At 41.4% G+C, this 17,383-nt stretch overlaps 1 protein-coding gene across 1 annotated transcript in view; it reads right to left on the reverse strand.

Moving 5' to 3' along the window:
* Positions 1-519: 519 nt before the first annotated feature.
* Positions 520-17,383, reverse strand: part of AMPH (amphiphysin) — a 118,175-nt gene continuing 101,311 nt past the window's right edge. Inside the window, exons 18-22 of the mRNA XM_061996544.1 lie at positions 10,930-10,986; positions 6,853-7,002; positions 5,167-5,427; positions 3,269-3,370; positions 520-639 (exon numbers count right to left, since the gene is read on the reverse strand). Coding sequence (XP_061852528.1) covers positions 532-639; positions 3,269-3,370; positions 5,167-5,427; positions 6,853-7,002; positions 10,930-10,986 — 678 coding nt within the window. The 3' untranslated portion in view covers positions 520-531. The remainder of the gene's footprint in view (positions 640-3,268; positions 3,371-5,166; positions 5,428-6,852; positions 7,003-10,929; positions 10,987-17,383) is intronic.

Below are 17,383 nucleotides of genomic sequence, written 5' to 3' on the forward strand. Positions count from 1 at the left end.
CATGTCCAAAAATAACATTGAAAAACGTTGCAGCAGTTAATTGGTTTCTTTAAACTTTTTCTTTTAAACACATGAAACTTAATAAATACTTTGATCTCATAACTACAGGATAACTAATTGAATCTTCTGCAGTGCAACTCAATACAATACACTTAGTGCAGAGAAGTTAAGGTTTTGGTATCGAGGCGGCTAATTCCAGAGTTCATGGGTAAGGACCAAATACAGGATCACCATAGCTCTGACAAAGCACAAACAAACCTGTCGCCACATACGTGTGAACAAATAAGGACATCTCTTTTGTTTATTGGATTTATGTTTTGCCACATACTGCTTCAGAAATCGCTAGCTTAACTGTTTGCATTCATGCTCCTTTTGATATGCTTCCACAAGCTTTGTCTGGCACCAGTCTGTAAACCATTCACAGCTTAAACTACAAAAAAAAACCAACCCAAAGGTGGGCTCCTGTGTTTCAAAGAGGTTAAAAACCTACTGACTGAGCTTTGGACCACGTTCCTCTGCCAGAGTGAAGAACTACTCCAGATGGCGTGTGAAGTTCTCTGGGAAAAGTCCTTTATAGCTATTTGCATCTCTGTACTGAAGCCACTCGGATTCCTTAATGCCTGTCAACCAGCCAGCCTCCTGCAAGGAAAAAGACAGAGTCTCTTAAACCTCAGGTCCCCCTGCTTCCTTGTTACAAGCTTCAGACCTGAAGACATTTCAGAGTCACTTGGCTAATGGTGCTTTGGTCTAAAATGTTTTTCACAGGCTGTTTTCCCTGAGCTCAAAACTGGACAATCAGTCTTCCACATCACCCAGTATTACACCAGATCTGCATTTGTGCCAGTCTCTTTTTCCAAGTCACCACAATAACATTGTCACACTTGCACAGTGAGAGCATAGCAGTGGGTCAGAAACATTACACAGTACCACAGACGGGGGGGGGGAAAAGCTTTTCAATTTGATTTCTTTTTTCCCCGAGAGTCTTCTTCTCTCATTCAGTTTGTCAACAGTCAGAATAAACAACAGTTCTTTCTATCTGTGCAGTTACTATCTCTAGAAACTCAAAATTAGTTAATATCCAATTCTTTTTCCCAAAACTCCAAGAAGCCTACACCAAGACTTGATGTGCAAAATTGCAAACAGGTCACCAGCAGTCCAAGCAATCAAAAGAGAGATTTCTGATTTCAAAGTGCTGGGTTCCTGCAACTCTCATCAGTTCTATCTGGAATACAGTGAATTCTGTATTATTGAAAACTGATGAAGCTATCCTCATCTCACTAACTCTGTAACTCCATGCTTTGTTTCTTTTAAGAAGCAGCCAGAGCAAAGCCACGACAAACAGAATCTCTGATGCTGCCTTATTAGTGTTGCACAAAGACTGCAGAAGGAGACAGGCCAGCTTGAAGAGACCTTCACACGCATCACCGCGTCAGGATTGCTCAGGGGCTGCATGTGCTGGTGTACCGTCTCTCTGACCCAAAGAAGCGTCATTAAAGCACATACAGCTTATGGATGGCATCGGTTGGGTAGATGCAACCTGGGATATATTTTGCAGCACACGGAATATCTGGGAGAAAGGAGAGAGCAACTGCAGCTTTCTGGCACGGGCAGCGTAGATTGTGCAAGGGAATGAACAATTTTACTGCATCATAACTTCAACTCAGGCCTAACGGAAAAAGTGAAGCCACTGAGTGGGACTGGTTTCCTTTGAATGGGAAACAGAGGCTGATGTTACCAGCTGTGTTGGAATTATGGTCAATTTTGAAGGAGAATAAAGAATAACAAAGCTAAAAAGACTTTATCTGTAAATCAACAAAGTACCTGGCAACAGACAGAAAGATTAAGCTTTATGGTGATGTTAGCCATGAAGTGCAAATATGTACTCAGTAATAAAGATATCACCAGAATGGTTTCAGAAACATGAATACATAAAGGTTTATTTTCTCCATCATTGCACACAATTTACTCTAATTAATGCTAATGGAATTTTGATGCACACCACAAGAAAAGAATATGCTTCATGGATTCACCAAGTGAAGATTAAGCACATTTAATACATAACATCCTAAGAAAAACAGACTGAAGAAGGAGAGCAGATTTTTCTGTTCTCATAGCAGTCTCCTGTTCTGCAAATACTGATAACAAAAGGAGCTGAACTGCCCATGAGGTAAGATGCAGCGTAATTTGAGTATGGAGAACAGAACCTATCCCTACAAAAAGAGCCAAGTGTCCTGCAGAAAGAAAATTCTATTATTCTGAAAGGAAAACTTTTTAAAATCCCCAAACCCAGAAACAATTACTTGTCTTTTGTATTAAAAGAAGGCTCAGCTCAGATGATGAACTTTGTTCTCCTTTGGACAGCATCGATCATTGAAACAATCTCACACAGTCCCCAGCACTCATATGTGCTTAGGGCATTAGTATTTAGATCTCTTTTAAGACATGTTCTTCAGTGGTCTCAGCTACCTGACTGGGCAGCATCCACCTCTGTATCCCTAAATCCACAGGAGACTTTTCACCAACACGACTGGCATTACCAGGTGCCTGCAAAGCGGCTGGTGCTAACAGCAGGCAGTACAGTCTTCTCCTTTAAAGCAGTGGCCAGAAACCAGTTCACTGTAATTCAATTTAACACAGGGAATAAAATTGTTTAAAAATGTGCCAGAAAAGCATTGTTAAAACAAAATTAGATGTGTTCAATGAAATGAAACTGCTGTTTAATTCTGGTTCAGGTTCCCAGAGGGAAGAGCTGGCTTGAGAGTCCGGTGGCACATGCAGCAGCACCTCCAGACATTCTGGCTGTAAGGCAGCACAATGTGGCTGTAGTCGCAGTGCTCTCTGTGAGTAAATCTGTTTAACTTCTCCAAATCCACACATAGAAGCTCTGAACACCTAGGGGCCGTGTAATCAATTCTACTGCAATGTTAAGACAAGATGATCTATAGCAACATAATGCACAATTTGTTGAGTCACCTTCCATATTAAGTCCTTGTGTGCATGTGCCTGTATATAATGCACAACAAAGTAGCATTAAAAAACCATACTAAATATGCTGAGGTCAGATCCTGCTAGTAGCATGCATCTGGGAATTCAGCTGTAGCCAGCTGTGCCATTCAGTCTCAGGTGAAAACAAGTACAAAGACAAAATTAACATCTTTATGTTTTCTAACAGTAATGACATTTTGAATACACACTCCCATTAACTATAATCTGTAAGAAAGAAGCTGAGACAAAGAAAAATGTCAACAAAAGAACCACGTGTTTTTACCTGATCAGCTGTGGTCTCAGAAGGAATTACTAGTACAATATCTCCTCTTTTTAAATTAAGCTCATCACTGTTAGCTGCCTCAAAGTCATGTAGAACTTCAACCTGAAGAGAGAAACACCAAACATACAGACATGATGTAAATGGAGATGTGTCCTCAATAAAATTATCTGTCAAATCTGTATTGAAAAAAAGAGAATAATGTGCCTTCTTTATGCATATATATGGCTAGAGATAGGTACATTCAAATCATTAATATTGACATTGATTCATGGTCAAGTTATCTATTCACATCCTTGGAAGCAGGGACAACCTAAGGAATTCTTCCTGAGGCTACTGAAGGAAAACCAAGATCCTTTCCCAGAATCCCAAGGACAAATGATCCAGCAACACCCCAGAAGTCCTGCCTCTCAGACAAGTCTTGCCACCCTTATTCCTTCTGTGTAAGGAACTCGCTTTCATTCCCTGCTGTCATTACTAGACCTGAGACAGGGGTGGCAGGAGCTTGCAAATAAATTGATAAAGACTCCTAAGAGCTGATATTTCAGATTCACTTTGATTCTCTTGTTGTGGCTACTGGATATCAGTCTGTCTGTAAACATTCATGGATGTTTGAGGGGGATGTACAGCACTCATTTCAACAGGTGATCAAATGGGAATCCTACTTAAGGCTTGCCCTGGAAAGAGTCCCATATACTGGCAGATGACTATGCCAAAAATATCTATCTTTCCAAAAGGTGATTATTAAAGCATTGGCAGGATCAGCATATCATTGTGAACTGATCATTTTAACGACATGATTCTACTTCCTTAAGAGATATGCCACTTTGATTTTATCAAAGCCAGTTCCCTGGTAGCTCTGCAATAATGAAAGAAAATGGCATCAAGAACCAGGTGGAAGGCATAGATTCTGCTTCTCCTTATTTTTATCTGACCTAAAAGAGTGTGATGAAAAACAACAGATGAACTTTGTCAGTTTGACTGAGTCAGAGTTGCACAATACTGTTCACCCTCACCTTAATGTTATTCTCAAAGTTTGCTGGAAATATTGAGCAATGAGAATAGACCAAGAAGAACAGAATACATGTGGAGTGCTTGGGGATTAATTAGTCTGAACTATGCAAATTATAACAATAAGCATATAAAGTTCATCCATCCACAAGGAGCTTTTCTGCTGCTCAGTGATTCTGAAGCAAGAAGCATTATCAAAGAACGTTGTGAACCAGGAAACCCCAGGGGTCTTGCCAGCAAAGGAGAGCATTTCTCTTATGCCTCATTAAACTTTTCTGTTTGATTATCCTAACAGTTTATAACTATAATATTACCAGCATCACAGAATGCCGTCTTGGTTTCATTACTGTGAACTGTAAAAGTCCCATGGGTTTCAAGAGAGCTGGAACTTCCACTGTAGATTTTTGGGACAGAAAAATGCCATTTTTTTAATATTCACAGAAACATAAAAGGGTTTGGCTTGGAAGGGACCTTAAAGATCAAATATATTGCTAGTAAATCAGATATATTGTTAGAATGTATCATACAAGATTGCTGAGTAACTCAGTGGCAGTGCAGTTTTGTTCAATGTATTAATTTTCAGTAGCAATTTGTTGAGATGAAAGGGTTCTTGTACTTTAGTGAGCCTTACAGCTTCATTAGGATATGCACAGCAACAATGGTGTGCAGAAAACGTATCTTCTCAAGGAAAATGTAGCTTCTCAGACTTCATGTAAGAAGCTACAGCACAGTGTTAAAGCTGTGCTTGTGTATATTTGTGTCTGCGTGTGTATGGCTGTTAAACTAAGCATCCTCTGGCCTGAAGAAATCTTCATACTACCTTGGCAGACAGACATGGCCACTGAAGGTAGATTTGAAGGGATGTCTAAAAGAAGAATGAAAAAGCAGACCTTAAAGAGAAAGCCGGGTGGCATCACAGAAGCCGCATCTTCTGCTGGAACAGGCTGATCTTGAGAAGGTGCCTCCTGGATTTCTTCAGCAGGTTTCTGCTCAATTTGGGAAGTATCACTGGGAAAAGTGTCAGCACCCTGAGTGACCATCTCTGCTGCAGCTTCTTTGGACTCGTTCACAACAACTTCATGTTCTTCTCCCTCCCCTTCGTTGTTTGATGCCGGCTCTATTACTACCGAAGGGATGTTGCTGACCTTTTCCTGGGGAAAAAGAAAAACAAAAAAAACCCCCACAAAAGCACCATAAGAATATTTAGTACTTTAGTTCAAGCAGGAAAGCACAATTTGTTTATTGCACAGGGCACATATGGGAATGGGGATTTCTTTCTTCTCGACCGTGCATTCTTACATTAAGACAGAACACAGTACTTGTGTGAGAATGTACTGGAATAATCCCTTCCCTGTTTTCACTGTTTCACAGAATCTCAGAACTTTCTGTATTACTACAAATCATTGCAGTAAATAAAAAAAAAATGCTCTGCAAATAGTTTGGGTTTCAATGTGCATGCAAATTAATAAATCTTTCTCCTCCACACTGCTCTTTGGGTAGGTAAAGCCTTGGGAGTCACTGTCCTATATTTCTTTGGGAATGTAGCAGGATAACAGAGATATAAAGGTGATGAAAGAAGGAAACATGACCTATTTCTTTGACTGATTAAGGGTATTTCACCTGATTTGCAGCAATGTAACTGGGAGCATAGAAAGCAAAAAGGCTAAGTAGGTAACATCTGACCACTCATGAAGCTTAGGACAAAAAGCATTTAAGGAATCTTGTTGGAGCATCCAACCTGAAAAGAATGTATTCATCAATCCATTGCCAGACCATCCTGTCCTGGTGCACAGAAGAAACACAACATGCAATGACAGAAGGTGGCAATTGTCTGCCCAGCTGCAGAGTCTGCTCTAGTAGCTGTTCCCCAGCTCCCCCGAGGTAGCAGAGGAAATGGCAGCAGCCCAGCTGTAGAGAGCTTGACCACCATGATTTATGTAAACAAAGTAATGCTATTGATAGGATACAGTGCCAGGAGACAAGAAAAATCCATTACATTCCCTGCCCATGTCTTCAGAAAACCTTGTTAGGTTAGCTTGTCTCCACCAAGGAGTACAGAGGGACAACAGCTGGAGGGAGACCCCAAACAATACAGAATCCCATAATCGCAGAATGGTTGGGGTTGGAAGGGACCTCTAGAGATCATTCAGTCCAATTCCCTGCTAAAGTAGTTTCCACTCAATCAAGTCACACAGGAACGAGTCCAGGTGGGTTTGGAAACCTCCAGAGAAGGAGATTCCACACCCTCCCTGGGCAGCCTGTGCCAGGGCTTCCTCACTTCAACAGCAAAGGAGTTTTGCCCATACTGTTCCCAGGCCCATCACTGGAGCCATCAGCTCATCATGTCCCTTCTCTACAATGCCTGGGGAACACAAAGGCACAAAGACAGGCACTACCCAAATTAAGGACTCAGAAGAAGAGATACCCTGTGTAGGCCTCTCTCAGGGCTATTCTAAGAGTCTTTTGCTACTGATTGGACCTGGGGGTGCAGAGCTGCAGCAGCCTTGGCTCTCCTCAGGTTGCTGAATCTGCTCCAGTTTCCCTAACATATCTTCCTGTGTACTGACAAGAGTTACCTGAGATGCATCAGCCTCCTTTTCTTCTCCCTGAGGTTTGTCCCCTTCAGCCACAAGCTCCTGCTCAGGAGCAGCAGTGCCATCACCAGCTCCTCCTGCCGCTACTTCACCATCTTCCTCTGCTGCAGTCCCCTCGGCGACTGGTACCACCTACAAATGAGAGGAGGGAGGGACCTGTTGGAGACACCACAGACCAGTCTCTGCTCTCTGATTTCCCTGCGAGGTGCCAACCTGCAGCTTTGGTTTTGTTGGGGTTCCTCCTGATTTGTAGGGGAGAGCAGTGTTGAGGGAAGCTTGTGCAGTTCCCCGTTAGCTTCGTCTAGAGAGGCACGTATGAAACCTCACTAGGCATCACCTAGCAGAGTCCTCAGTGGAATAACAGTTTGACAAGGCTCTAGTATGTTTTTTTCTCCTCTTGCCTTCAAGCTGTATTGTGGAGGAGATTCACCAAAAGTTTCTGCTTAGGAGGAGGAGCTTGCAAACTGTCCAGGGATCCAGAGGACCCTGTTAATAGAGTCTGTTCTCCAGAAGAGGCTCCAAGCCTTCTCCAGCTACTGTCATCTACCTCTAGTCCTGGGCTGGCTTCAGAAACATTGCCTTAATTACACACTCCTTTAAAGACCTACATAGATACAGATCTATAGCTAGATCAGTATATAAAAAAAGAACCATACACAAAAGCCCATTTAGTCTGGATGTGATGAAACCGTTTGTGATCAGTTCGTGATGGAAAGTTTACACACGTTTTGTTCCAGCTCTTGAAAGGTGGATAGAAAAGTACCTTCCTATAGATCGATACTGAGTCCTTTGTCCAGCAGAGGTTGCTGTTGAAATTCATGTATCACTCTTATAATTTGTTGTAGAACATACTGGTATATACTTAGAGTAACATATTGGATATATATGTACAGTGGATTAATCTTAAGGATTGGAGGATAGAAGGTAAATAACCAAATTCATTCTGTTAATGCAACTAACTTCAACATGGAATTTTTAACAAACAGCAGATGGCACCAGGATAAAGTAAAAATACTGGAGAAAACCTCTTTTCTAGGTATGAATGTTAAGCTACAGTTAGCAGAAATATCTCTGATGTCCAGTAACAGCCTGATGCTCTTTGTTTCCTCAGTTTGGTCCTTCCTCTGCAGATGAGACTAACTCAGCTACCTGAACTTGTCTTGAAGTACCTGCAATTGTTCATGGGCACTTGTCAGGCATTGTTTTTTTAGCAATATCTAATATTCAGCACTACTCCTATTGGGTAGGACTACTTGTTACTATTAATTGATGTGATAAAGAAATTCCTGTGGAAGAAGGCAGGAAATACTTCAGGGTTTTTTGTAGAAATCACTGGAGAAGCTTTAGCTTAAATTGCAAATGCTGCTGACAAAGGATGTCCTATCATAAAAAGAAGTAACGTAAAAGACATGAGCAAGTGTTGACATCTTCTCCTGTGTCTTGGAAGACATGCAAGCCTGCTGCTCATAGTATTACCAATTTTATCAGCCTTGACCCAAGAAGATATTCAAAGAAATGATGAGTGTAAAGGCCCTGGAAAAGGCTAGTAGGAAAGAGAAGGAACAGAATGCACATTAGGTCGATTTCATACCATGTGCTTCTAACAGCATGCTGCAGAAATTGATCTTGCTGTCTGTTGTGATTAGGATCAACACTTCTTTTCTGTTTACTGGATTTGTATAGCCCATTTTATTTCACTCAGGAGGAGAATACTAATTTAGATGAATCAGCTCTCAAAAACCCCGCAGTGAAAGGGTGACGCTCGCACAGCCTGTAGCCATGAGTCACTAAATGTATAACACGGCTCACAATTGCATAACCATTTGTTCTTGTGCCTTTAGAGCACAGAACCAATGCAAGCTAGATGATTAAAAAAAGCTTTTACCAAAAAGCATGTGAGGTAGCACGGAATGAACCTCACTAGGAGCCTCAAATAGATTTGATTAGCACAGGAAAGAAGACAAAAAGAGGGAGGCTCATCCCACTGAGTTGACACCCAACGAGGGTGAGCCACACACTTGCAGATTATCTGTATTACCTTACCTCATGTTGAAAACCACCTCTACAAATCTCTTTTCCATTGGTCATCAACAATATTACACAATCTAATAGTATTCCAAATTAGCTATCCCTAGCAGTGTCATTGAAATTTAGGCAGTTGTCCTGTTATACCAACCACACAGGGGATGAAGAAAGGGTTATCCAGTGTAATGAGGGCTGTGACAGAAGAACCACTTGACTGTTTCAATTGCAGTAGAACTGAATGCCTCTTTACTCAGGAAGTAGTTGATTCACAAAGCTGCACTTTCATTAACATCACTCAGCTCAACATAATACCACATCTGGCAGCAGCCAGAATCAGCACAGGCAGAGGAGGAGGAGGGCTACTGAGCCTGCTGCTGGGGTTGCCAGAGGAGCTCCTTGGGCTATGCTGCTTTGAAGATCTCACCCCATGGCTGGATTTAGAAAGGAACTGGGTAATTTTTATGACAGTTGGTTATAACTGCAGCTAAGTTAGCTAATACAATGTCAAGAGGAACTATCATCATGCTTTAAGGAATACACCAATTGCTTGCAAAACTTGGAGGACTTTTGGGGTAGTACTAAAGACTTTGTTAGGCAAGTTAGAATATCAAAGGAACTACCCTTCACTGAAGGCCAGGTATCAGCTTAGTAAGTAGCTTGGTCTCTTCGGGCTTCTCTTCTGCATAGTAATACTGCTATTTAAACTGGAACACAGGGTCAAACCCACAAGATAAGAGACCTCAACTTTATAAGAACAAGTCATATTAGAAAAAAGGGGAAAGATTTCTGAGACCTAGCCTTGGCACTTACAGGATAGAGAGGAATTTCTTGCATGTTTCCTTTGAACCAGACTTGTTGGGAATGACAAGCCAACACTAGAGAAGCAATACAACACTCCCTAGCACCTTGTCAGCACCAAGCTGGGCTTGACCTACCACTTCCATCCTGTACTTTCTTGGCTAGTGTAATTCCACTGATTTCTATGTGGATGTGGTAGCGCTGGTGAAGAGTATGGCACCAGAGAGTCCCAAACTTGCTTCTCTGTGACACTGGGATGTCCTGGAGTCACAGATACATCCTCAACTTTAGGAGAGCTATTGCTCTTTTATAGCAGGGTAAGAAAACCAAGCTTGGACAGCTGAACTTGCCATGTTCTGAAACCAAACCGAATGCAGACCAGTTTGTTATCTTTCTGTATACACTGGGACACCAAAATGAGTAACAGCAAAAAAAAGGAGTTTGTCAGCACCTTGTGATTAATATCATAATGATAACCTAATCCTAAGTGATTAATAACTAGGAGTTACAACCTCTTAGTCCTTACTTCTATCCCTGCATTTAATATGAAGGCATTCCTCTTTGTGCTGCTCTCCATGCATGTTTGAACACATTATAGTTTCACTTCAGTATAGAAGGATTCAGGGTAAGCAGTTTTATCAGCTCTGAAGAAATATAAGCAAAATACAATCATTCAAGTCCACACATGCAGAGCTGGAAGTATGTCATTGAGATTTTCAGTTGTTTTGTAATTGGATTCTAACTTGATGCCAGACTTGTTCTAAAGAAGTAAACTCATAACATGAGTAAGTATCTGGTTCGGTTTTGGTCATGTTGTGCAAGGAATAATTACTGATTCATCAAAGTTTTGCTTTTTATGAAGCTGTTTGCAGGAAGGCTAAGTAAACCTGTTTCTGGAAAGTGTAAAAGCTACTGGGAATCTATGTAACATCTTTCCACACATCAATAGGAACAGCATTATACCTCCTTCTACCACAGAGCTGCTTTCTTTGCTGCCCTGAGATATTTGTCACTCTGTACTGCTGCAACAGACAGTTTCTAAGACAGGTCTTGCATTGAATGAGAAGTGCTCTGGTGTTAGAATATATACTGCAGATAGAGATGTCTCTGTGAAGTGTCAGAACAGATACTGCAGCTGCATATTGATGACATGCAAATGACAAATATCCTTTTTCTGCCACAACTATCTTGAAGATATTAAAGCACAACCACACTCTTGAGGCTGTTCATATGTACCTCGCTTTCTTTCTCAGCAACTCCAGATGTCTCCTTATCCCCTGCCTCGACACTGTCCTGTATAGAGAGGAAACATGGTCATCACCTTACTCTTGCTGAGGCAACGGCTGCAGAAAAATTGGCGTTAATCAAGTACAACGAGAGCAGGGCATAGGATGCAATGAAATGAATGGCTGGAACTAAATGGGATAGTATATAGAAAGCAGAAAGGTTTCTGTTGCCACGTATAATCTCAAATAAAAACTTATAGGCTAAAACCCACCAGTAAAACCTTTTACATACATTATCTTCATCATATTTAAGTGCCAAGGACAATTTAATCTATTATTATCAGTATTCTCACAATAGCACCAGCTTTGAAGCACTTTTTGGTAAGCAACAATCCACAACACTGCTGACCTTGCAGTTTCCAGCGAGCTCAAATGTCTTCCACCCAAGACTCAAACTGTTCCCATCATAACCTGCTGCTCGCCCTGCAACTCACTGGTGTCTCAAGGTAAACTTTCTAAAAACACTTACTTCTTCCACTCATATTGGACTGCAACTCATTCAAAGGAGCTGTTGCAAACAGATGAGACACAAAGTTCATTTTTTTTTCAGAATCCCCTTTCTCTAGGTCCATATTCAGTGGTACAAGCAGTGAGGGCCCAACATTTAAAAAATTAGACATCGTCAGTGGTTTTCCAAATCCAACACCCATTTAGGTGTTCATTTAGGTGTTTAGGTGACCTCTAAAGGTCACTTCCAACCCCTACCATTCTATGATTCTATGATTCAGGTGACCGGATGCACTGAGCAGTAATGAGCTCCCCCAGATGGTACTTTTTGCAGCACAGGTGCCATCTAATACTAAGTCCTTTTGTACAGAAGGTCAACAGTCACAATTGCTAAAATTCAGGCCTAGTTTGAAACAGCTGGAAGCACTTTTTGCCTGCTCAGGTTGGACACCCTGCAAGATAGGGATGTTGGCTGAGGAAAAGCAAATCAAAGCCGCACTACGGAAAACCATTTTGCTAATATATTTTGAGGCTGCTTGGCCAACACAGCTAGGTGCCATTTGTCAAAAGAGCAATAAAGGGGGAAGATGAATTATGCAAACCTGCATGAGGGGATGGTAGGTTGGACTGTCTGCTTTAGCAATCAGAAATTAGGAGACCTCAAGTACTCAGGCTCCAGCTAACTGCCTTTATATGCCCATGACTGTCACTCAAGTTCCAGCTGAAACAGTTGTGTGCTTCTTTTTTAATAAAGGGATGTTGAGTTATATTCAAACTTCATATCATTCTTGTTGGTTTTTTTTTTTGGAACTAATCTTCTAGTATTGCCTGCAGTCACCTCATAAGCCCCAAACATGTCCAGATGCCAGGGTAAGGCAGCTGCTGACAGTGGTGTTACTATAGAAACCTCTCATAGGTTTATCCCGTTAAAATTAGTGTTATATAACCTTTTCCCTAAACAATTAATTCTTCTTTTTTTGAAGCTACCAAGCCTCTGCCATGGAGTCATCAACTGTGCTGAATGTCTGCCTTAGTACTGCAAGGTAATCTGCATTCATAAATGAGCATCATCCTTCAATTTACAGTCAGAAACATGCAAGTCTCAGCCCTTCAATTAATAATAAGCTGGCAATATTCTCTGGTAAGAATCCCATCAGTCCAGCTTTGAGCCTCTTTGCAGAGGAAGCTAATATATACACCTTCCAATAAGGACTGTTTCCCAACCTAAGTGAAGAAAAGGGTGGGAAAAGAGAAAGTCAGGAGATCTCCTCTTGCTTCCCAAAGCTTGAGATTTTCCACAGCTGACTTGACTATTGCATGCTAGACAAATTGGTAGCATTTTCCTTTGGCTTTTTTGATTAGCTGGAAGTTGGGATTGTGTGGATGGTGGAGTCTGAGAAGAAATGCACAGTAGCATGAACTGCATCTGCAGAGTGCTGCCCTTGAGTTACAACAACCCCATGAAATGCTGCAGCCTTGGGCAGAGTAACTGGAAAGCTGCCTGCCAAACAAAGACCTGGGGTGTTAATCAACAGCCAGCTGAACATGAGCCAGCAGTGTGCTCAGGTGGCCAAGAAGGCCAATGGCATCCTGGCTTGTATCAGAAATAGTGTGACCAGCAGGACCAGGGCAGTGATTGTCCCCCTGTACTCAGTGCTGCTGAGGCCTCACCTTGGATACTGTGTCCTTGGCCTCAAGTTGCTCCAGGGAAGGTTTACATTAAATATGAGGAAAATGTTCGTCACTGAAAAGGTTGTCAAGCATTGCAACAGGTGCTCAGGGATGAAGTTGAGTCACCATCTCTAGAGGTATTCAAAGGGTGTGTAGATGTGGCGCAGAGGAACATGGTTTAGCGATGGCTGTGGCAGTGCTGGGCTAACGGTTGGATTTGGTGATCTGAAAGGTCTTTCCAACCTAAATAATTCTATGATTCTGACATTTTTAAGGCTTAAAAGCCTAGTAAAAATGATGGCTGAAATAACATCTAACACCCTGGTTCCATAAACAGAGAAAAATCTGCACCTGCAGACTTCAACTGAATGCCACTATTCTACATCAGTTCTCCCCCAGGTACAAAAGCCATCTATTTTTAATGGTCTCATGCTCCAACTTTGTACCTGCACTTAGCTGCACACTCAGAATTTGAATACAGCTGACCACTCTTCTGTGTCTGCATTGCTCTTCCAAATGACATGTTCTGCCATTTGGCCACCATGAATTGTACCCACAGTGGGATTCACCCTTAATTAGATAACCTCAAAGCTACAGGCTGCTTCCTGGCCTCTGCTCTAGTTGTTCAGTGTGTGCAAAGAGCTTACCAGGAGATAGTTTCATATATGCTTATACACAGCTTTGAAAATTACTATATTTAGCTGGGTGACTGCTTTAATGGGAGAACATCAGAGTCCAGATAGGCATCAGATCCAAAGTACTGAAAAGGCCTTTCCAAACTAATGAGAATAACAGCAGTTGAAAAGCAGAGCAGTGCCCTGAGCAGTGCTCTCAACAGCAAGCACTATGTCTCACATGTAGGAGAAGAAGAAAGGGCAATACCAAGATTTCATAAGCTTTTACTTTATTATAATGTCCTCATGCCATCTTTCTTTGAATGTGAAAGATTGATGTGGTGAGAGGGGTGGTACTATTTTGAAAAAGCAATAAATCAATGGTAAACACATTATATCCTTTAGATTGTATGTGTATATATATATATCTCCTGTATCCTTTGGATTTTACAGCTGCCTTTGGGGATGCTACAGAAATAGGTAAACAACTGTTCCAGTGGGCAGAGGTCCATGCAAAGACCTTTTACCATGGTTACCTGCACTTCTGTTGGTGCGCATGGTCATTCTGTCCCTTCAATCCAAAAAGAGATCAACTATTGTCTGTGACTAATAAAAACTTGATTTGTTCTGTGGCATTTGAGATCTGAAAGCCTAAGAGAAAAATATGTGATGAGATCCCAGGCAGCAATTCTGATGAGCTCTTGAAGTCTTGCCAATCTCATTCAAGCAGACTATGAAACAGCAAGTAATTGTATCTAAAACTCCCTGAGCAGCAAGTAGTACCTCATCCCTTGGACAACATTCTCTCCCTAATTTAAATGAAAACCCTACCAAAATATTTACTGCTAAGGTCATGCAATGAAGAACACGTGCCATAATTTTTCTGGATTAATGGGATGTGACAAGAAACTTACCACAGAAAAATTAAACTGATTAGTGGCTACCACTCCAAACTGGAAGCTACTGACTTGAAAAAAGACCCCATAACAAAATATCAATATTTTACAACTCCATTTCACTTTTAAAGTAAAGTCATAAGGCAGAGTTTATGAATGCAGAACTGGTGTTGAGAAGTGACATGTTCTCATCTTTCGCTATTCAGTGTACTCTTCTTTAGCTTTGATCATATTTGTCATTAATCCTAATCTTCAAAACTCTCTTTTGCAAGTCCCGGAAAGTCTTTCCTGAAAAGAGAACCCCTCAGAACCAAATGGGGATGATTCCAATTTGGACATTTTAAAAATCAACACTTTTAGCTTATTTCCCAAATTAGAAAGAGCAACTTCATGTCCAAATAGCAATAAAAAACCAAGCACAAACCTCATTCAAACTACTCAACTTCTATTTAATTCCCTACAGCCTTTCTCCTGGACTGCCTTTGAATTGCCTGGCTCTTGCTCTGTTTCTCTCTGCCTCGCTCCTAACAGTCTCAGTCCAGTGCCTTGACTAGGGCAGCTGCTGGCAGACCTCGGATACAGAACTGCCCCTGGACAGTCAGGCAGTAAAATGGATCACCTGAACAGGTTGTGCCAACCAATGAGCAGATGTGTGGTGCTGCAGCCAGTGCCTGTTTTTTAGTTAGTGCTTAAAATGTGCATCAGGCCTCAGAGCACTGCTTTGTCTTAGTGTGAGACACAACAGAGCTGCCATCCTTTTAGAAAAACGGTGACCTTATTTTACTTTCTTTTTTTTTTCATTAAATCCTTACAGATAACCAAAACAAAACCATCTAGAAACAACCTTTCTAGCTTCATTAATATTTATTCTTACACATTATTCCCTGCCATTCACTCAAAGGAAGAAGAGAGCTCCTGACCAATGTCTGATTTCCCATCCCTCCTCTCTCCACCTTCCGTCCCTCCTTTATTCCAAACTATCAAATTTACTCTGACTGGGTATGAGGTATTCTGGACAATAGTTTGACAAAACTATGTGCCTCAGATGGACAATTTCATTCTTTGCCTCACTATAGAGTTGACAAGTTATTACTGGGATTTATATCAGCTTAAAACACACAGGATGGGGAAAGCCTGGTCTCGAGACCATGGGGCTTTCCTTGTTCAGTTATGATATTGGAAGTTAATGATCCTGAAAGTCCCTTGCTCCAGTATGTACCCTGGAACTAAAAAAAAGTGAACTTAATAAAAAATAAATAAATAAATGAATACTCAACATTCATGCAAGTATAATCAGAATTAAACTCTAAACATAGTTCTGAGGAACAAGCTGAGACTGCTTCCCTCCACAGCTGCAATGCTGCTGGGAGTCCATGGAGAACAAGGAGAGTTGGATGAAGACATTAACTTCCCTTTCCTCCACCCAGCACTGCCCACCACTTTCCTCCTAAATGAAATTAATTTTCCTCTCTTAGGGAGAAGGGAGCAAGGGAAGAATGAATCAGGCAAGTGCTACAGCTAAAGTTCAACCTGCCTCTTTGTATCAATTGTGTTGGATACCACTTCTTAATCCCATGCTACATAGAGCTGGAAATGTCCAAAATCATCAACTCATCTTTAAGAAGGTCTTTAATAAACTACATTTGTACTCCAGAGCCTTGCACATCAACACTACTATTTCCTTCTTGCTGCTAAGGACAGTTTTGCCATGGCTTTTGCATAGGTCTAACACTACCAGCAGGAAATCAGCCTGTCCTTGGCAGGTAGAGCTAGTTGGCCTAATGCTGTCCCCCCAGGTTAATGACACTACTCAACCTTGGGTCGTCAACAGATGTCACCATTAGGCTTGTAGTGCCTGAGGCATTGCCATCAACAGAAATGTTAAACAAGACTGTCTCCAGAGGCAGATCATGAGACATTACAGTACCTGTGTATCTGCTAAGTCTTCTGTCCATGCTCTGTGCTGCCACATCTATAGGTGCCAGCCACTTCCATTTTCTTCAGCTAATTTGCAGCTACATCAGATTAATATTGCTTCCCATGTGTCAGTGTAACAAATGCTTACTGGAAAACACCTAATTTTACAGTGAATTGAGTATCTTCATCCCTACTTAGCAGATGACAATGCACAGGGGCCAGGAATGGTTCAGCAAGTTGAACCTTGTTCTGGGAACACTTATGGCAGCAAATCCATCCTTGAGGGGCAAAAAGCACAATTATGCAGCTTCCACTGGCTTCTGCGGCACAGGAACTGATCCATAAAACACCACCTTCTCCTGTCCAGTTCTTCAGTAGTAATCTGTGTAATCTAACAGTGACAAACACTCATTAGAGATTTTCAACATGTTATTGTCTCAAGGAAATCATGAAAACTGCCATCCTGTTAAAACAGATGTATTTTTCCTCCAGGGTTTCTTAGTCTATGGCCATCATCCATCACAAAGACCTGACAGAGGTATTGTAGAAAAGGAACCTCAATTGAAGAGAAAGGATATTCACTGAGGTCTCTGTTACAAAAACAGATGCTAGTCAGCAGAAGAAACCTACACTTACTGTCTCAGAGCACCCCTTAATGTGTAGTGATATTGAGTACTTGCTTTGGTTTTTATTTTTGCAGAGCTCTCATTTCTTCTCCCACTCTTTCCTGAATGCTGATATGGAAAAATCTCCAAATTGGCACTTGAAATTCCCTCTTTAGCTCATGGCTAGGTTCTGAAACCATAAGCCTTGTAGACATTTATTTTCGTGCTCTAGCAAGGACCTACAAGAAGTGCAT

Source organism: Colius striatus, chromosome 5, assembly GCF_028858725.1.
Source record: "Colius striatus isolate bColStr4 chromosome 5, bColStr4.1.hap1, whole genome shotgun sequence".
NCBI classification, from domain to species: Eukaryota; Metazoa; Chordata; class Aves; order Coliiformes; family Coliidae; genus Colius; species Colius striatus.